We start from the raw sequence: 14,929 nt of genomic DNA, 5'->3' as shown, positions 1-14,929 counted from the left end.
AGTCGCTATCCTACTGGCCCCGGGGGCTCAGGAGGCTGAGGCTGCTTGCCCACCTCAAAAGCAGGCTCTGGGCATTGGTGTCATCAGCGTCTGTCTCTAGCCCTTCAAACTTGTTGGTGAGTGTCAGGGACATTTCTAGCTTGCTCAGATCCACGTTCCCATCCGCAGCTACGTTCTCTCCTGAGGCAAATGAGAAAGGAGAGAGACTAGCAACACACACATACACAGATGCTAAATATGCTGCTCCACACGCCCCTCTTCCAGGAAGCTGCCCCGCACTGCCCCATAGCAGCACCCGGAGGACCAGCAGAAGGGCTGTTACCCACAGCACTCGCCCCTGCATTACTGGGGATGTGCTTCCCCAGCAGCCCCAGCCTGAGTGTCCTGAGGGTGGGGCTGTGCCTCCCCAAGCCTAGAGCTCCTGACCGTCTTTTATCTGTCACCACCTCCGCCCGGCCCCTCCACCCCGGTAAGCCAGCTTCCTTCCATTCCATAGCTCCTGAAATCCCCCCCACATCAGAGTTACCTTGCGAGACCCCAAACAGGCCCTTATCCCTCCACGTCTACCTCACATAATTTAACTGGCCATGTATATGACAGTACAGGGTCCCTCTACTGTCCGTCCACTCTCTCCGCATCAGTCCGACTGTGGTCCCCCCCAGGGCCAGAGCGGGAGAGGGAGGGAGAGGGTGTAACCAGCTTCCTGGCACACATCCCAGAGCCAACAGAAACTTGAGAGGGCACGTTCCTGGGCTCTGCCCCGCCCCGCAGCCCCTACCGCTGGGCCCAGCTGTCAGGAGGGCACTCACCGATGAGGTCAGGGATGGTGGGCAGCTCCCCGAGGTCCTCCAGGAGCTCGTGCAGGGGGTCACGGTGATCGGGGGCGATCCAGTCCTGGTGTTCCAGCAACAGCTACAGGATGAGGGGAGAAAAAGAGATGCAGAGTCAGAGCCAGGCCTTCCTTCCAGGGCCGGGCCCCCCACCCTCTCGTGGACTTCCAAAGCCCCGCCCACTTACACAGCACCCCCAGCTTGCGGCGCCTCACCCTGTGTGTGTTGACCAGCTCCCCCACGGTGATGTACACCACGGGTTTGGCCACGGCTACCATGTCCGAGTACTCATCCATCGCAAAGCGCTCTTCTGGCTCTGGCACCTGGCAGGCTCGGCAGATGAACCTCCTGTCTCCAGAGGAAGAGCATGTGAGAGAGGGGGGCGGGCCAGCACCCCCCACGCATACAGCAGCCCTTCCTCCGGCCCTGTCCACTGATGCTCAAGCCACCTGACTCTCCAGTCTGGGCTCCGGCCCCTCTGTCCAGCCCTTCCTTCTCTCCCAGTGTCCCCTTCAAGCAGCCTTCCTTCAATAGTCCTCTTTTTTCTCCACTGGGGAGTTTTTCCAACCAGCTGTCCTCCAGCTCACTAACTATACCCTTCACCTCTATGCCTCTCTTCCTTGTGGATGTAAGCCAAAGTGGTACATGAAAGAAGATGGGAGAAGGAGAAAAGACGGACAGGGAGGGATAGGATGCCAGGACCCAAGACCTGAACTTGAGGTGCGTCTCCTCCAGATAGTCATTCAAGACCCGCAGGTGCTGGCTCTCCCCGGAGAAGGCCTTGCCCGCCGCAGCATGCTGCAGGAGTTGAGCCACAGCCCCCAGGGCGTGGCGCTGCGGGGTGGCCAGGGCGCCACCTGCTGCCATGGCCACAATGTCGAAGGCATCAGGGGCCACTACAGCCGGGTTCAGGAAGCGGTAGTACAGGAGGTTCCCTACCACCTGAGGGCAGAGGAGATCCTAGAAGTGCCTGGGTTCTGCCTCCACGGCCCCAGCCCCACTCTTCCAGCTCACTTGGCTGGAAGGACTGCCTAGGTCAACCCCATCATTGTATAGAAGAGAAAACAAAGCCAGAGTAGGCCAGCAACTTGCTCAAGGTCACACCCTGAACTTGAGCCACAGCTGGGAGTAGAACCCAGATCTGCCAAGTGCAGGTTGGTCTACTGTTAACTCACACCCCGGATGCCTTTCCAGCTGCCATCTGAACCCGGCTGGTGAGCCAGGCTTAAATGACAGGATGGAGAATTTTCCTTCTTGGATTTTTACAGCATGGGGTTTTCTTTCTCTCTCTCTCTTTTCTTTTTTTGTCTTTTTGTCTTTTCTGGGGCCACACTGGCGGCATATGGAGGTTCCCAGGCTAGGGGTCTACTCGGAGCTGCAGCTGCCGGCCTACACCACAGCCACAGCAATGCCAGATCCAAGTCGAGTCTGTGATCTACACCACAGCTCACGGCAATGCCGGATCCTTAACCCATTAAGCACGGCCAGGGATTGAACCTGCAACCTCATGGTTCCTAGTTGGATTTGTTAGCCACTGAGCCACAGCGAGAACTCCAGCATGGGGTATTCTATCCTTTGGTCTCAGAATGCGGGTTCACCGGCACCATCAGGGCAAAGGTGAGCTTGAGAGGTGGGGGATGGAAGACAACACTTGCCTTATAGACCTCACTCTCTGTGGCGTCAGGGAACTTCTCTGCCAGAGTTGTCTTCAGGACCTTGGCCACATAGCGCATCCCATACCTGGGGGCAAAGCGGTAGGAGCACCGTGGCCCTGCCCATCCACACCTGAGGGCCTGCTTCTTCTCTGGGCTGAGCAGCACCAGAGCTGAACTCAAGCACCTCCCCCCCCCCCAATATCCACAGCCTGCTCCTTGCTGCCTTCCTCCAAACACCTCTGGGCCTTGTCTCTCGCTCTTGCCCTTATGTCAATACCTAGGAACAGGGCCCTGTTACCCATTAAACTCTCACTCGGCCTCCAACCTGGCCTGGGAGCCTCTTCTTTGGCCCCCTTTAGTCTCCCCTGGGGAACACCCCAGATCCTAATATCCATCCCATCCTTTCCCACAGAAGGCAGCACCTTTAGCCCGCACCTTAGGTGTCTGATACCCACAGCCAGAACCCCATCCCAGGACAGTCTGGGAGGCCCTGAGGTGGCCAATCTTGTCTGTTTTCACAGAGCATCTGTGAGAGGCCTGGTCTGGGCTAGAGGCAGGGGCCGAGGACAGTAACAAACTGGAGTAGAGGCATCTAGTCCTGACTCTATCACTAATCAGAGATGTCAGCTTAGGCTATTTCGTTCCCGTTATAAGTTTGTTTTCTGGTCCAGAAAAATGGGAATGTTCATTCCTGCCCTATCTCATGAGATTTTTATGAAGATCAAGTGAAATTACTGTCTGTGAAAGTAATGGCACAGTGCTAGTCAAACATGCTAGACTGTATTATTATTCCTATTATGAATGGGCCACCTATTTTTTTTTTTTTTTTTTTTTTTGTCTTTTTGCCTTTTCTAGGGCTGCACCTGCGGCATATGGAGGATCCCAGGTTAGGGGTCTAATCGGAGCTGTAGCCACCGGCCTGCACCACAGCCACAGCAATGTGGGATCCGAGCCTCGTCTGCAACCTATACCACAGCTCACAGCAATGCCGGATCCTTAACCCACTGAGCAAGGCCAGGGATCGAACCCAAAACCTCATGGTTCCTAGTCGGATTCGTTAACCACTGAGCCACGATGGGAACTCCCTTTTTTGTCTTTTTTAAGGGCTACAACATGGCATATGGAGGTTCTCAGGCTAAGGGTCCCATCGGAGCTGTAGCCATCAGCCTACGCCACAGCCACAGCAACGCGGGATCTGAGCCACATCTGTGACCGACACTACAGCTCATGGCAACGCTGGATCCTTAACCCACTGAGTGAGGCCAGAGATTGGACCCACGTCCTCATGGATACCAGTCAGGTTCTTTAACCACTAAGCCACGATAGGAACTCCTGCCACTTACAAATTTAATTAAATACATGTAAAGGCTCTTTCCATTTCCTAGGGTACCAGGACAGAAGTTTACAGTTCACTGTGCACTTCCCTTTATTAGTCCTAGGACAATCTTTTCTGAATCCTAATTGTAAATCCTTGATCTAGTTCTCCAGGTCTAGGGAGCTGGGCTGTGAGCTTTGTGGGTTCCCCTCCAGCACCCTCACCTTGCCCTGAGCACCAGAAAGGAGGGCTGGCTGAATGATGATCTAGATGAGGCCAACCTTGTCAATGTTTTCAATAGTCTGCTTTTCCAAAAATAATTAGTAACTAAATTTTATGAAAGGAGAAGACAAGAAAGTGCTTTACTGGTTTGAAGTTTTCTTATTTTTGACTTTATGGACTGAAGAGTTTTATAGTTTCCACCATTTACACTCAATAATATAGCCTCATGATCACTTGGGGTTCCCTTCTCTGGCCCAGCGATGTGCTGACTGTCCACACAGACCTGCGAGCTGTACTCCAGCTCAAATCTCTAGCAGGGGCTTCGAGCATTCTCTGCCCATCTCCTGGAAGCCCTCGAGCAGCCCCAGCCCAGTTTCCCTTCCTGCCTTCCACCCTTTGGGACTGTTCTGCTCTCCCCATCATGGCCTGGTCCCCTTGAGATTCCGGACCTAGGCTGGGGTGGGGCTGTTGCACTTACGGAATTTGGTCCACTGATGAGATGATGGCTACAAGGAACTTATCGGTCATAGCAAGGAGGCTGCGGAGCGAGATGTCCAGTCGTCTCTGGACCTCAGGGTGGCTCAAGGCCTGCTCTGGTGTGACATCATAGGGAAGGTGGCTGTGGGCAGAAAGAGACAAGGGATCAGCCAGAACCCCTCCCATGGCCTCCCCTCCCTGAGGCTCTATTCCTTAAACGCATCTAACAACAAGATCTCATTCATATATGCTGAGGGCAGCCCAGCATGCTTAGGGGGATTAGACCAGAATAAGGGAAAGGATTCAGAGAGGACTGGCCGGATGTGGGGGGGAGGAGAGGAAGAAGATGGAGTAGCCATGGGGAGGTGGAAGAGTGTGGAGGGAAAGGAGGACTTGGAGCCTGTGGAAAGATCCTAAGCAGAACCAGAGGAGACCAGGGCTGCCCCACACCTAGTCTTTGGCAGCTGCAGTGGGGGGAAGGCTGGGCTGGGGCCTTGCAACATCCCCACCTATATACATACCCCCATGCCACCTATGGAGCCACCAGCACTGCCAGCTCTCCATAGTGGCTCCATTTCCCTAGTATCCCTGCACCTGAGTTAATGTCTCCAATCTATAAGGCCAACCTATTTCTCCCACTCTCTTATTTGCTTGTTCATCTATAAATCCGAATATTCAGCTATACCCCTATCAATAAGGAGTCCACATCTCAACTCCAGGTAAATCTGACATATCATCTGCAAGCACTGACACAGCTATTAAACACATTTGCATATTCATCTGTGCTCAGTCTGTGTTAAGCACACCAGGTCCGGAGTCATTTACATCAGTTCCATGTTAATTGCCAGAGGGAGTCTAAGAGGCTACCTCATTTCATCCTATAGGGCTGGTGTCATATTTGCATAAATCAGCATGCTTATTTATATGCCACCTTCAAATCACACTCAAGTTTCCCCAGTGAGGCCCAAGATCAAGCTGATCAAAGAAAGCTCTCCCTCTACCTGTCTGCTCACCTGCGCTGCCCTGTCTGGGCCTCAGTCTGGTTGATCCAGCTCTTGTAAAGGTGGACAGGGTCTGTGTGGATGCTGAGCATCTTGTCCTCCAGCACGTCCTGGATAACTTTGCCCAGGATCTCCCGCAGGGCGCTCTGTCCTCGCCCATTACGATAGAATCTCACCACCAGCCTCACCACCGTTGGGTTGCCTGTGACCATGTCCTGGGGCTGCTCCACCTTTGACCTGTGGATCCAGAGGTCATTGAAGCTGGTCTCTTGCCTCTGTGTAGAATATTGCTTTCCCTTGGAGATTTTGGCTCTTCAAAGCCTGCTCTAGAGTCTCTCCTCTTAAGGAATGTCTTGTTATCTCTAGGGCCTTCTGCTAACATGTCAGCCCATGTTGACCTGCCATGCTGTCCTAGGAGGGGTCTTGCCTCCAGGGGAGGCAGAGAAAAGAGGCCTTTCTGGCTCCATTTCTACCTTCAAACCTCAATAAACTGGAGTTCCCATCATGGCTCAGCGGTTAATGAACCCGACTAGCATCCATGAGGTTGCGGGTTCGATCCCTGGCCTCGCTCAGTGGGTTAAGGATCCGGCGTTGCTGTGAGCTGTGGAGTAGGTTGCAGACGCAGCTTAGATCTCACATTGCTGTGGCTGTGGCGTAGGCCAGCAGCTACAGCTCTGATCGACCCCTAGCTTGGGAACCTCCATATGCCACTGGCGCGGCCCTAAAAAGACGAAACAAAACACCTCAATAAACTACCACATTGTGGAGGAGCCAATAGTGGCCTCTCTTCTCATTCTCTTCCCATTCCTCTGCATCTGGAAAACCTACTTGATTTCCTCCTGGAGTGCTGTCTTGAACAGCTGGAGCAGGAGATAGGCCTCGCGGCGGTTGGAGGCATAGTTGTAGAGACTGAAAATCACTGATTCCATGAACTTGGTGGTTTTGTTCTGTGGCATCTGAAAGATCAGCTTGGCCAGGTAGATGGGTTGAGTCTGGGGGAGATAGGAATGGCTGATGACAGACCTCAGGACTAGTGATCAGATGCGAAAAGCTTTGCTGATGGGAACTTGGAATTAGAGAGGGCCCTGTCACACTTCTCCGTGTCCTGGAAACATTCCAGACAAATGAAAGGAGGCGGTCTCTTTCCCTGGGGACAAGGCATTAGGATTGTGGGAAAGGACACCTTATTTGCAGGCAAAGGTTCAGACATGAAGGCCTCAAGGTCTCAGACCCTCAGGAGATGGTGGTGACATCTCCTTCCAAAGTCCCCTGCTCACCTGGAGCAGGTAGAAGAGGTGCTGGTAAGCTTCTAGTTTCTGCCGTTTCTCTTTGCTCAGAGACTTTAATCCCTTCTGCTTGTCCAGGACCATCATATCTGACAGCTGTTCCTTATTCTTCTTGGTCAGCTTCTTGCAGTGGGAGACCACCTCCTGCAGGGGCGGGGGAGCGAGGCCAGCACAGAGCACAGAACATATGGTCTAGAATCAGTGCCTGGAAGCGCCAGGGCTTTCTGCTGTTCAAGGTATTTAAGGCATGAGCCAAGGGAGATAGACGGTTCTAGGGTGAGGAAGGGCCTCCTGCTTTCCTGAGGCTCCATCTGGAGTCCCCAAAGAGGGCTGGGCTGGCAGACGCTTCGTTTCAGCTATTATTTCCTATTAGGCTGTTGTACAAATTTGAGAAGGAGCTATCGCCATATCATTCCACCCCATCACTGCATATTTGTGTGGTAATTTACAGTTTAAGGAGCCTTCATATCTGCTTTTACACTTGGCCTGGTGAGGTGGGCACTCTCATTATTCCCACTTTAATAATGAGGAAACCGACCTAGAGGTTAAATAACCAGCCTACGGTCTCATCGCTAGGAGTCAGCAGAGCCAGGCATTCCAATTTTATGTCCAGTGCTCCTTCTATGGTATCACGTGCCCCCAACAAATTACTGGAAGGGCAGAAGACCCCTGGAACAAGGACCTGGGCCAGGTGATAAAATCCAGGCATTTAAAAAATATCTGATTAGCAGCCAGAGAATGGCCAGCATCACCTCTCCAGAGGCAACTCGATTTGGGGGAAGGGTGGACCGATGGGCCCCTCACCTGCAGGGTGATCCGATTCTTTACCAGCAGGCCAATCTTGATGTCCATGAGGTTGAGGTCCTGCTCCAGCTGCTGATTGGACCGGATCTTCCTGACCACCTCTTCCTGGAGCTTTAGCAGCTCTGCCTCAGCCAAGAAGTCCTGTTGGCTTTGATTCAGGAGGTGGGCAAATCTGCGCACGACGCTGAGAGGGGGATGGGGCGCGTGGACTGGCGAGAAGGGAAGAGGCACTGGGATTAGACAGGCCCTCACCAGAGGCTTCTGTGCTAGTCTCCTTTCCCAGTAATCCCACCCTCAGTGTCCATTCTGCTGAGGCTAGCAGGTCCCCAAACGCAACACTTTTCTAACCAGTTCTGCCTATAATTGGAGGGCAATGGGCAGCCTTACAGCCAGTCCTGTTCCTGAGCTCCTTGTCTTATAACCAGGTAGGACATGAGAGCTGTCCTGCCCCTGCCTGAATGCACCCCCAACCTGGGCCTATCCCACATCAAAGTCAGAGCCCTAGCATCCTCTGGTGATCCCTTTACGCCCCCCTGTTCTGATTCACTCCCACTCCTGCTGGGCCAGCTCACTCATCCTTCATCCCAAGTTCAGTTCCACCGATCAGCCTCCACTCAGCCCTGCCTGACCCTCATACCACACACTCTGCCTGGAGTGTAGGGGAGTAGATAGATGGAATGTTCAATGGGTTTTATAATATAGGGAGGTCAGAGCTGGATGGATTCTCCTTGAGTCTCCTTTGAAATGGGTATTTGGGGAGTTCCCGTTGTGGCTGAGCGGAAACGAATCTGACTAGGATCCATGAGGATGCAGGTTCGATCCCTGACCTTGCTCAGTGGGTTAAGGATCCAGCATTGCCATGAGCTGTGGTGTAGGTCACAGACATGGCTCAGATCTGGCATTGCTGTGGCCGTGACGTAGGCTGGTGGCTGCAGCTCCAATTTGACCCCTAGCCTGGGAATTCCATATGCCATGGGTGTGGCCCTAAAAAGCAAAAAACAAAACAAAACAAACAAAAAAAACCCCAAAAACAAAAAACAAGAAAACAACCTTGAAGCTCAGGAGTGCAGCCTTAGGCCCAGGAAGGAAAAGAGACTACTTCTTTGGGAACCCGAAGGCTGGAGGCAAACCTGGAAGCAGACCACTCATCCACTTCACCAAAAGGAGGGGGCTCTCCAAGGCTGGGCTTCTGGACTTTAAGAACAGGAGCCCAGAGTGGCCTAGAAAGACCTCTTTAAGGCTGTAGATGCATAACCAACTACTGGGAACCATGGCGCAGGAAGACGGAGCTCCCTCAAATGCTCAAGTTCCCCAACACTGCGGAAAGGATGCCAGGCACCTCACCAGGCTTCTCTCGGGCTGGGCTACAGAGGGCGGAAGAGTCATGGGTCAGGGAAGAGGACAAGGTGGGAGAAGGCTGGAACTTGAGAGAGGGGAGAAAGATCCTTTTCTTTTTTTGCTTTTGTGGTAGCAACAGGAAGATAATCTAAGCCTGGTACAGAGGTACAGACAGAACTTGGTCAGAGGGGCTGTTCCTATGATGAGGCTACGGGGTGGGGCAGAGGGCCTTTCATTCCACCTTCCTCCCCCTACCTGCTGTGTGGCCCCAGGAGGGATATCTAGACCCGCCTGGCTCTGGGGGATTCCTATCTCTCCCATTAAACAGCGGATCTGCAGAGCCAGGAGCACATCTCCTCCCTCCTCCACCCACTGTGTCCTAAGTCAGGCTGAAGGTCGAGGACAGCAGCTGTTGGTGAGAGAAAAAGGCTCAAGAGGGCCAGACAACTTCTCCAAGGCCCTGGTTGGTGAGCTGTGGGCTCGTGTGACGTTCTGCTTGCTAATTGTTGAAAGCCATGAGACTCACATAGACAGACGCCTGCACAGACAGAGAAGGCAAACCAGGCAGTTTACCTAATGTTCTGTAGTCATCCCGGGCTTTCCTGGCTCGGAAAAAGGCCTGGATCTTCACAATGGAGTTAACCTGCCATGAATACAGATGGGAAAAGGGTGGCTGGTTGCCTGTGCACTTGTCTCATGGATAAAGGCTGGGTATGGGGACAGGGGAGCGGGATGACACTCACATTCTTCTGGAAGTAACCCAGACGCTTCCTGTATCGTCTCCGAGCCGCCCACATCCGGGCCCAAGCCTGGATCTGGGGGCACAGACACAGGTCTCAGAGCTCTAAGCTCAGGGCCCGCCCCCAGACCGAGGCCAATCTGGCCATCTCTAGAAGTCACAGGAGGTGACAGGACTAAAAACTGTTCTCCGAAGGTCCTTCAAGGGAGACAGGAGCCCACCCAAATCACGATAGTTACCTTGATCACTGCATTTGTGTTTGCTTTTAAATACTGCAACCGTTCCAGGTAAATCTTCCGCTGTCTGTAACCCCGCCAGTGAGCCTGCGGATCAGGAGAGAGAAAGAAGTGACCCCAGCTGGTCCCTGTTGGCCTGAGAGGCTTGTGGGAAAAGCCTCATCCTGGGCTTTCCAGAGAAGGGGGTTGGGGAGGCAGGAAATAGAGGAGGAAGAGGCAACTGGCCCTGTTCTTAAAGAACTTGAACTTCGTGGGGATAGACCAGATGTCTCCATGTATCCAATCATGCCCTCTACCACACTCCCTAGTCACAGCGTGGCGTTCACACACACACACACACACACACATATACACAGGCATGCATGCATGAGTGCACTCTCTCATGCATGCATCATGCAATCAAACATACATATTTATGCTAACCTACAACTCCTCACAATTAAACAATTGTTAATTTTTATTTTTTATTTTTATTTTTTGTCTTTTCAGGGCTGCATCCGTGGCACATGGGAGTTCCTAGGCTCAGGGTCGAATTGGAACTATAGCTGCTGGCCTATGCCATAGCCATAGCAACGCCAGATCCGAGGTGCATCTGTGACCTAGACCACAGCTCACGGCAATGCCGGATCCTTAACTCACTGAGCGAGGCCAGGAATCCAACTTGCATCCTCAGGGTTACAAGTCAGATTCGTTTCTGCTGAGCCACAGCAGGAACTCCGGAGAAACAATTGTTAGGATACAAGCCTAAGAGATATTAACGAAGCATACACCTACTCACCAACTTCACCACGGCATCCACCACATCCCCCCGCAACACACTCACCCACCCAGATAGCGACGACCCACACCGATCACACACTCCACAGTCTGGAGCGGTGCCTGATGGCATGGGTGGAAAAATGTGTGCAGGCACAGAGCTGTGTGCCCACCATCTGGACAGCAGGTCCCTCATGCTCTCATAACACTTCTCTCTACAGCTATACCACTCAGCTCTGAGCCCCAGCTCTAAGCAAACCTTTCCCTCCAAGGTCCCCAGGAATGCAGCTGTCAGGCTGATGGTCTCTCCTGACTAGTCTGCTGCAAACTGTCTAAACGAACATCTCCTCCATAAATCGCAACCCCTTTGGCCTCTGAGACACAAATCTCAGGGCTCCCTTCTGTTTTCATCTCCTTCCAAGAGGCCTCTTCCCTTCTCCCCCAAGCTTGTGTGAGATTAATTTTTCTAAAACACAACTTGGACTGTTTCTCCCAGCCCCAAAGTTTCCAGAAGTTCTCAACCATCTGACCCCATACTCCCTCCTGACAGTCTACCGGCCCCAGCTTCCTCAGGGGCTGTAGCTACATTTCACTTTCTTCTAAACATACCTGATGATCTTCTGTCCCCGAACCTTTGTCTATGGCCACCCTCACCCCAGCCCTATTTCTTATTTTATTTTATTTTTTTGTCTTTTTAGGGCCGCACCTGCGGCATATGGAGATTCCCAGGCTAGGGGTCGAATTGGAGTTGTAGCTGCTGGCCTACACCACAACCACAGCAACACAGGATCCAAGCAGCATCTGTGACCTACACCAGAGCTGATGGCAACGCTGGATCCTTAATCCACTGAGCAAGGCCAGGGATCAAATCCACATCCTCATGGATGCTAGTCGGGTTCATTAACTACTGAGATACGATGGGAACGCCACCTCCAGCCCTATTTCTACCTACTGAAAGCCTGTCTTTTCGGGCAGACATTAAACATTTCCTGGGCGCTCAGGCCCTGGAAGACATTCTGCTCCTGACATTGTTGTGGTTTGGTGCATTAAAAGCATCTCCTCTCAGCAACTGTCCTCCCAGCCCATCCTAAAGCCAGCTCTCCTGGCCAGGCTCCCCCCAAGACTTAAGCTATCCCTCTGTTGGGAAAGGATGTAAAAGAGGCAGCTTGGCCCCATGAAATCAGCTGTCCTTCTTGGAGCCTAGAGGCCAGGAAGCCCTAAGTCTGTGCCTTTCAATACTCCTTCCTCTCCCACTCCAAGTGCTGCCCGACATTGTCACTTGCTGTAGGGAGAGGCAGAGGGGTCTCCTTCTGTTCTTACTACCTACCCACTCCACTTGCTCCTCCTTAAAGAGAAGGCCTCCTCATCTGGATGGGTCAGAATTCAGGACCCTGACTGGGGTCCTGGCCAGGGTCAGAGCTCTGAGAAGAGATTAAAGTTTCAGCACAGCCAAGTGGCTTCATTTCTGGATCTCACTGCCCCCTGGCTGGAGAGCAGGTGGCCTGGGGCTCTGGGCCCCCTCTCCCTTTCTGACTCCCAGAAAGCCGGAACAGCTCCAGTATCGGTAGCAAACGTGCCTACTGAATCTGTCCCCTCTCCCACTACTAATGTGGCTTTTCAGATCCTTAGAGTTGGTATGAAATTCCAGGCTGGGCTCAGAAGGGAGGAATCCCTATGACTCAGGTCACTAAATGCTGATTACTAAGGTTCTATATTGAGTTCTGGGACCAATGCCTCGAAATTGAACATCTCATAATGGCCCCCACTATAGCGCTGACTGCACTAAGTGCTGCATGTACTTTTCCTCCTTTATCCTCAGTCAACAGGAGGTGAGCACCATCACTGTGAATGAGACTGAGCGTCACGGAGGGCTTAAGTAAGGTACCCAAGGTCAGATGACCCAGCAGTAGGAGGACCAAGAGGCAAAGTGCAGCCTCTGACTCCAAAGCCTGGGCTCTCAATGACCACATGTCCCAGATCACAATTAGGGGCCATGTGCCAGTCTCAGTCTGTGCCTCTGCCTCCCTTGGGATTCTCGGGTATTATCTTTGTGTCCCTACTATAACAACGGCCAACAGCAACTGTATTCGTTCCTGAAACGGGAGAGATGTGATCACTCATCTGCATCTCTCCCACGTGTGCCTCCCTCCTTGCCCAGTGCCTAGTGGCATCTTTTGCAGACACTGGGCATTTGGAGGTGTTCATTAAATAAAGTCTCTTTACACTGACAACATTGCCACGAGGCTCTCCATGTCACATCTGCCCTGCCTCGAACCCACTGTTCCCGGCCTGGAAAAGGCCCCGGTCCGAGGTCTATCTTCCCAGTTAGCCTCATGTTCCAGTTACTTATGGGTCAGTCTCAGAGGCCACGGTGGACCACCTAAAATTTGGAAGGATATGGAAGTTCCCACCATGGCTCAGTGGAAACGAATCTGACTAGTATCCATGAGGATATGGGTTCAATCCCTGGCCTTGCTCAGTGGGTTAAGGATCCAGCATGGCCAAGAGCTGTGGTGTAGGTCACAGACGCGGTTCGGATCTGGTGTTGCTGTAGCTGTGATGTAGGCCAGCGGCTTATGGCTCCAATTCAACCCCTAGCCTGGGAACCTCCATATGCTGCGCATGTGGCCCTGAAAAGACAAATGAACAAATAAATAAAGTTTGGAAGAATAAAAATGGAAAGGGCTGGCTGGAAAGGGCAGAAGTTCTTTCCCTAAGGGGTTCTACTCCTCTTCTGTTTAACCACCACCACCTCTTCACTACTCTTTTTCTCTTCAGGAAGTCCTCCTGGTGTCTAAACCCTGATGTCTCATTAGTCTCCTTCCAGTCTCCCCATGGTGAAGCTAAAAAGCAGCTCTCATACGCTCTGGATGATGGTGCTGCTATAATGAGCACTTAGACCGTGTTCCTTCCTATCTGCCAGGCAGTTACCTTCCAACAACCCTACGAGGCCGGTGCTACAATTTTCAGATGCCTAGTTTTCAGATGAGGAGATTGGGACAGAATAAGAAACTTGCTGAGGTCATCCAGCTAACCTGGTGGAGCGGGGATTCAAACCCAGGTAGTCTGGCCTTCAGAACCCATGCTCTTTTTTCTTTTTCTTTTTACGGCCACAACCATGGCATAAGGAAGTTCCCAGGCTAGGGGTCAATCCAGCAATGCAGGATCTGAGCCACATCTGTGACCTACACTGCAGCTCACGGCCATGTCGGATCCTGGACCCACTGAGTGAGGCCAGGGATCAGACCTGCATCCTTGTGCATACCAGTTGGATTCGTTTCCGCTGCGCCATGATGGGAGCTCCCTAGGACCCATGCTCTTGACCACTACTTTCCAGAGGCTGAAGATCATCCCAACACCCCTCGACAAGCAGGAAGTAGGGAGGAAACCCCGAAGCTCAGCTTAAGTCCAGGCCCTGCAGCCTCAGACAGCCAGAGTCTGCCACCTGGATCTTGACGATCGCTGGGAGCCAGGTCCTCAGAAAGTAGGAACGTTCAGCAAACTTCTGCCGAACCAGGAAGCCACGGAGGCGGGCCTGGAGCCGGATGATGAAGCCCACGTTGGCCTTCCAGAGCTGTTGGCGGTCATGGGCAGCGGTGACCTTGGTGACAGCCAACTGTGGAGGTTAAGAGAGAGAGGCTATGGTGTCCCGTGGGCAGGAGTCTCTCTCGTGACCAACTTCCAAGTCACAAGCCCCCACCCTTGAGGCGACCCTGCCGACCTGGATCTCCTCCCGAGTCAGGTGGGAGGTGTTGAGGCGGCAGCCGGGGGGTCGCTCCCAGGTCCCCTGGAAGGTCTGCAGATGGAAGTAGTAGGCGGTGCCATCCTTCATGTCATGTTGGACCCAGAGCGCTGTATCCCCTAAACAGAAACCAGGGATGCAGAGAAGGCTGAGAGGTGGTAACAGGTGGCTGGGGCAGGCAGAGAAGGAGAGGGTCAGGGGAGGGCCACTACCTGGGCGCCGTTTCTTTGCCATGGCATCTTCCAGGACTTGCTGGTAGCCGTTTGCACAGTCGGGAACCACCCCTCGGAGGGCCACGGAGGGGTTCCTTAACACGCGCTCTGTCTGGGCTGCCTTGCCCTCCTTGATGGCCTGATTGATGGCGGCCACACCAAGAGCCACTAATAGGGGCATCGGGAGGAAGTGGTCAATCTTCCCCTCAGCCCCTCCCACGGGCCCTGTCCTGTCTACTGGGGAGGGATCTAGGGAGGGATCCAGAGGAGAAGACACAAAACCACTTTGATGGACGGGACAAGGACATCCCCAGGA

At 53.0% G+C, this 14,929-nt stretch overlaps 1 protein-coding gene across 2 annotated transcripts in view; it reads right to left on the bottom strand.

Moving 5' to 3' along the window:
• Positions 1-14,929, bottom strand: part of IQGAP3 (IQ motif containing GTPase activating protein 3) — a 60,917-nt gene that overhangs the window by 5,913 nt on the left and 40,075 nt on the right. For both annotated transcript variants that reach the window (XM_021089671.1, XM_013996957.2), the window contains exons 17-32: positions 14,614-14,781; positions 14,381-14,520; positions 14,105-14,275; positions 9,907-9,990; positions 9,672-9,743; positions 9,502-9,571; positions 7,591-7,799; positions 6,778-6,930; positions 6,329-6,492; positions 5,513-5,737; positions 4,501-4,641; positions 2,486-2,570; positions 1,540-1,772; positions 1,046-1,178; positions 810-912; positions 54-180 (exon numbers count right to left, since the gene is read on the bottom strand). In XM_021089671.1, coding sequence (XP_020945330.1) covers positions 54-180; positions 810-912; positions 1,046-1,178; positions 1,540-1,772; positions 2,486-2,570; positions 4,501-4,641; positions 5,513-5,737; positions 6,329-6,492; positions 6,778-6,930; positions 7,591-7,799; positions 9,502-9,571; positions 9,672-9,743; positions 9,907-9,990; positions 14,105-14,275; positions 14,381-14,520; positions 14,614-14,781 — 2,278 coding nt within the window. The remainder of the gene's footprint in view (positions 1-53; positions 181-809; positions 913-1,045; positions 1,179-1,539; positions 1,773-2,485; positions 2,571-4,500; positions 4,642-5,512; positions 5,738-6,328; positions 6,493-6,777; positions 6,931-7,590; positions 7,800-9,501; positions 9,572-9,671; positions 9,744-9,906; positions 9,991-14,104; positions 14,276-14,380; positions 14,521-14,613; positions 14,782-14,929) is intronic.

This window comes from Sus scrofa, chromosome 4 (assembly GCF_000003025.6).
Source record: "Sus scrofa isolate TJ Tabasco breed Duroc chromosome 4, Sscrofa11.1, whole genome shotgun sequence".
NCBI classification, from domain to species: domain Eukaryota; kingdom Metazoa; phylum Chordata; class Mammalia; order Artiodactyla; family Suidae; genus Sus; species Sus scrofa.
Note: the sequence above shows the minus strand (reverse complement) of the source record. Positions and strands in the feature narration are given on the sequence as shown.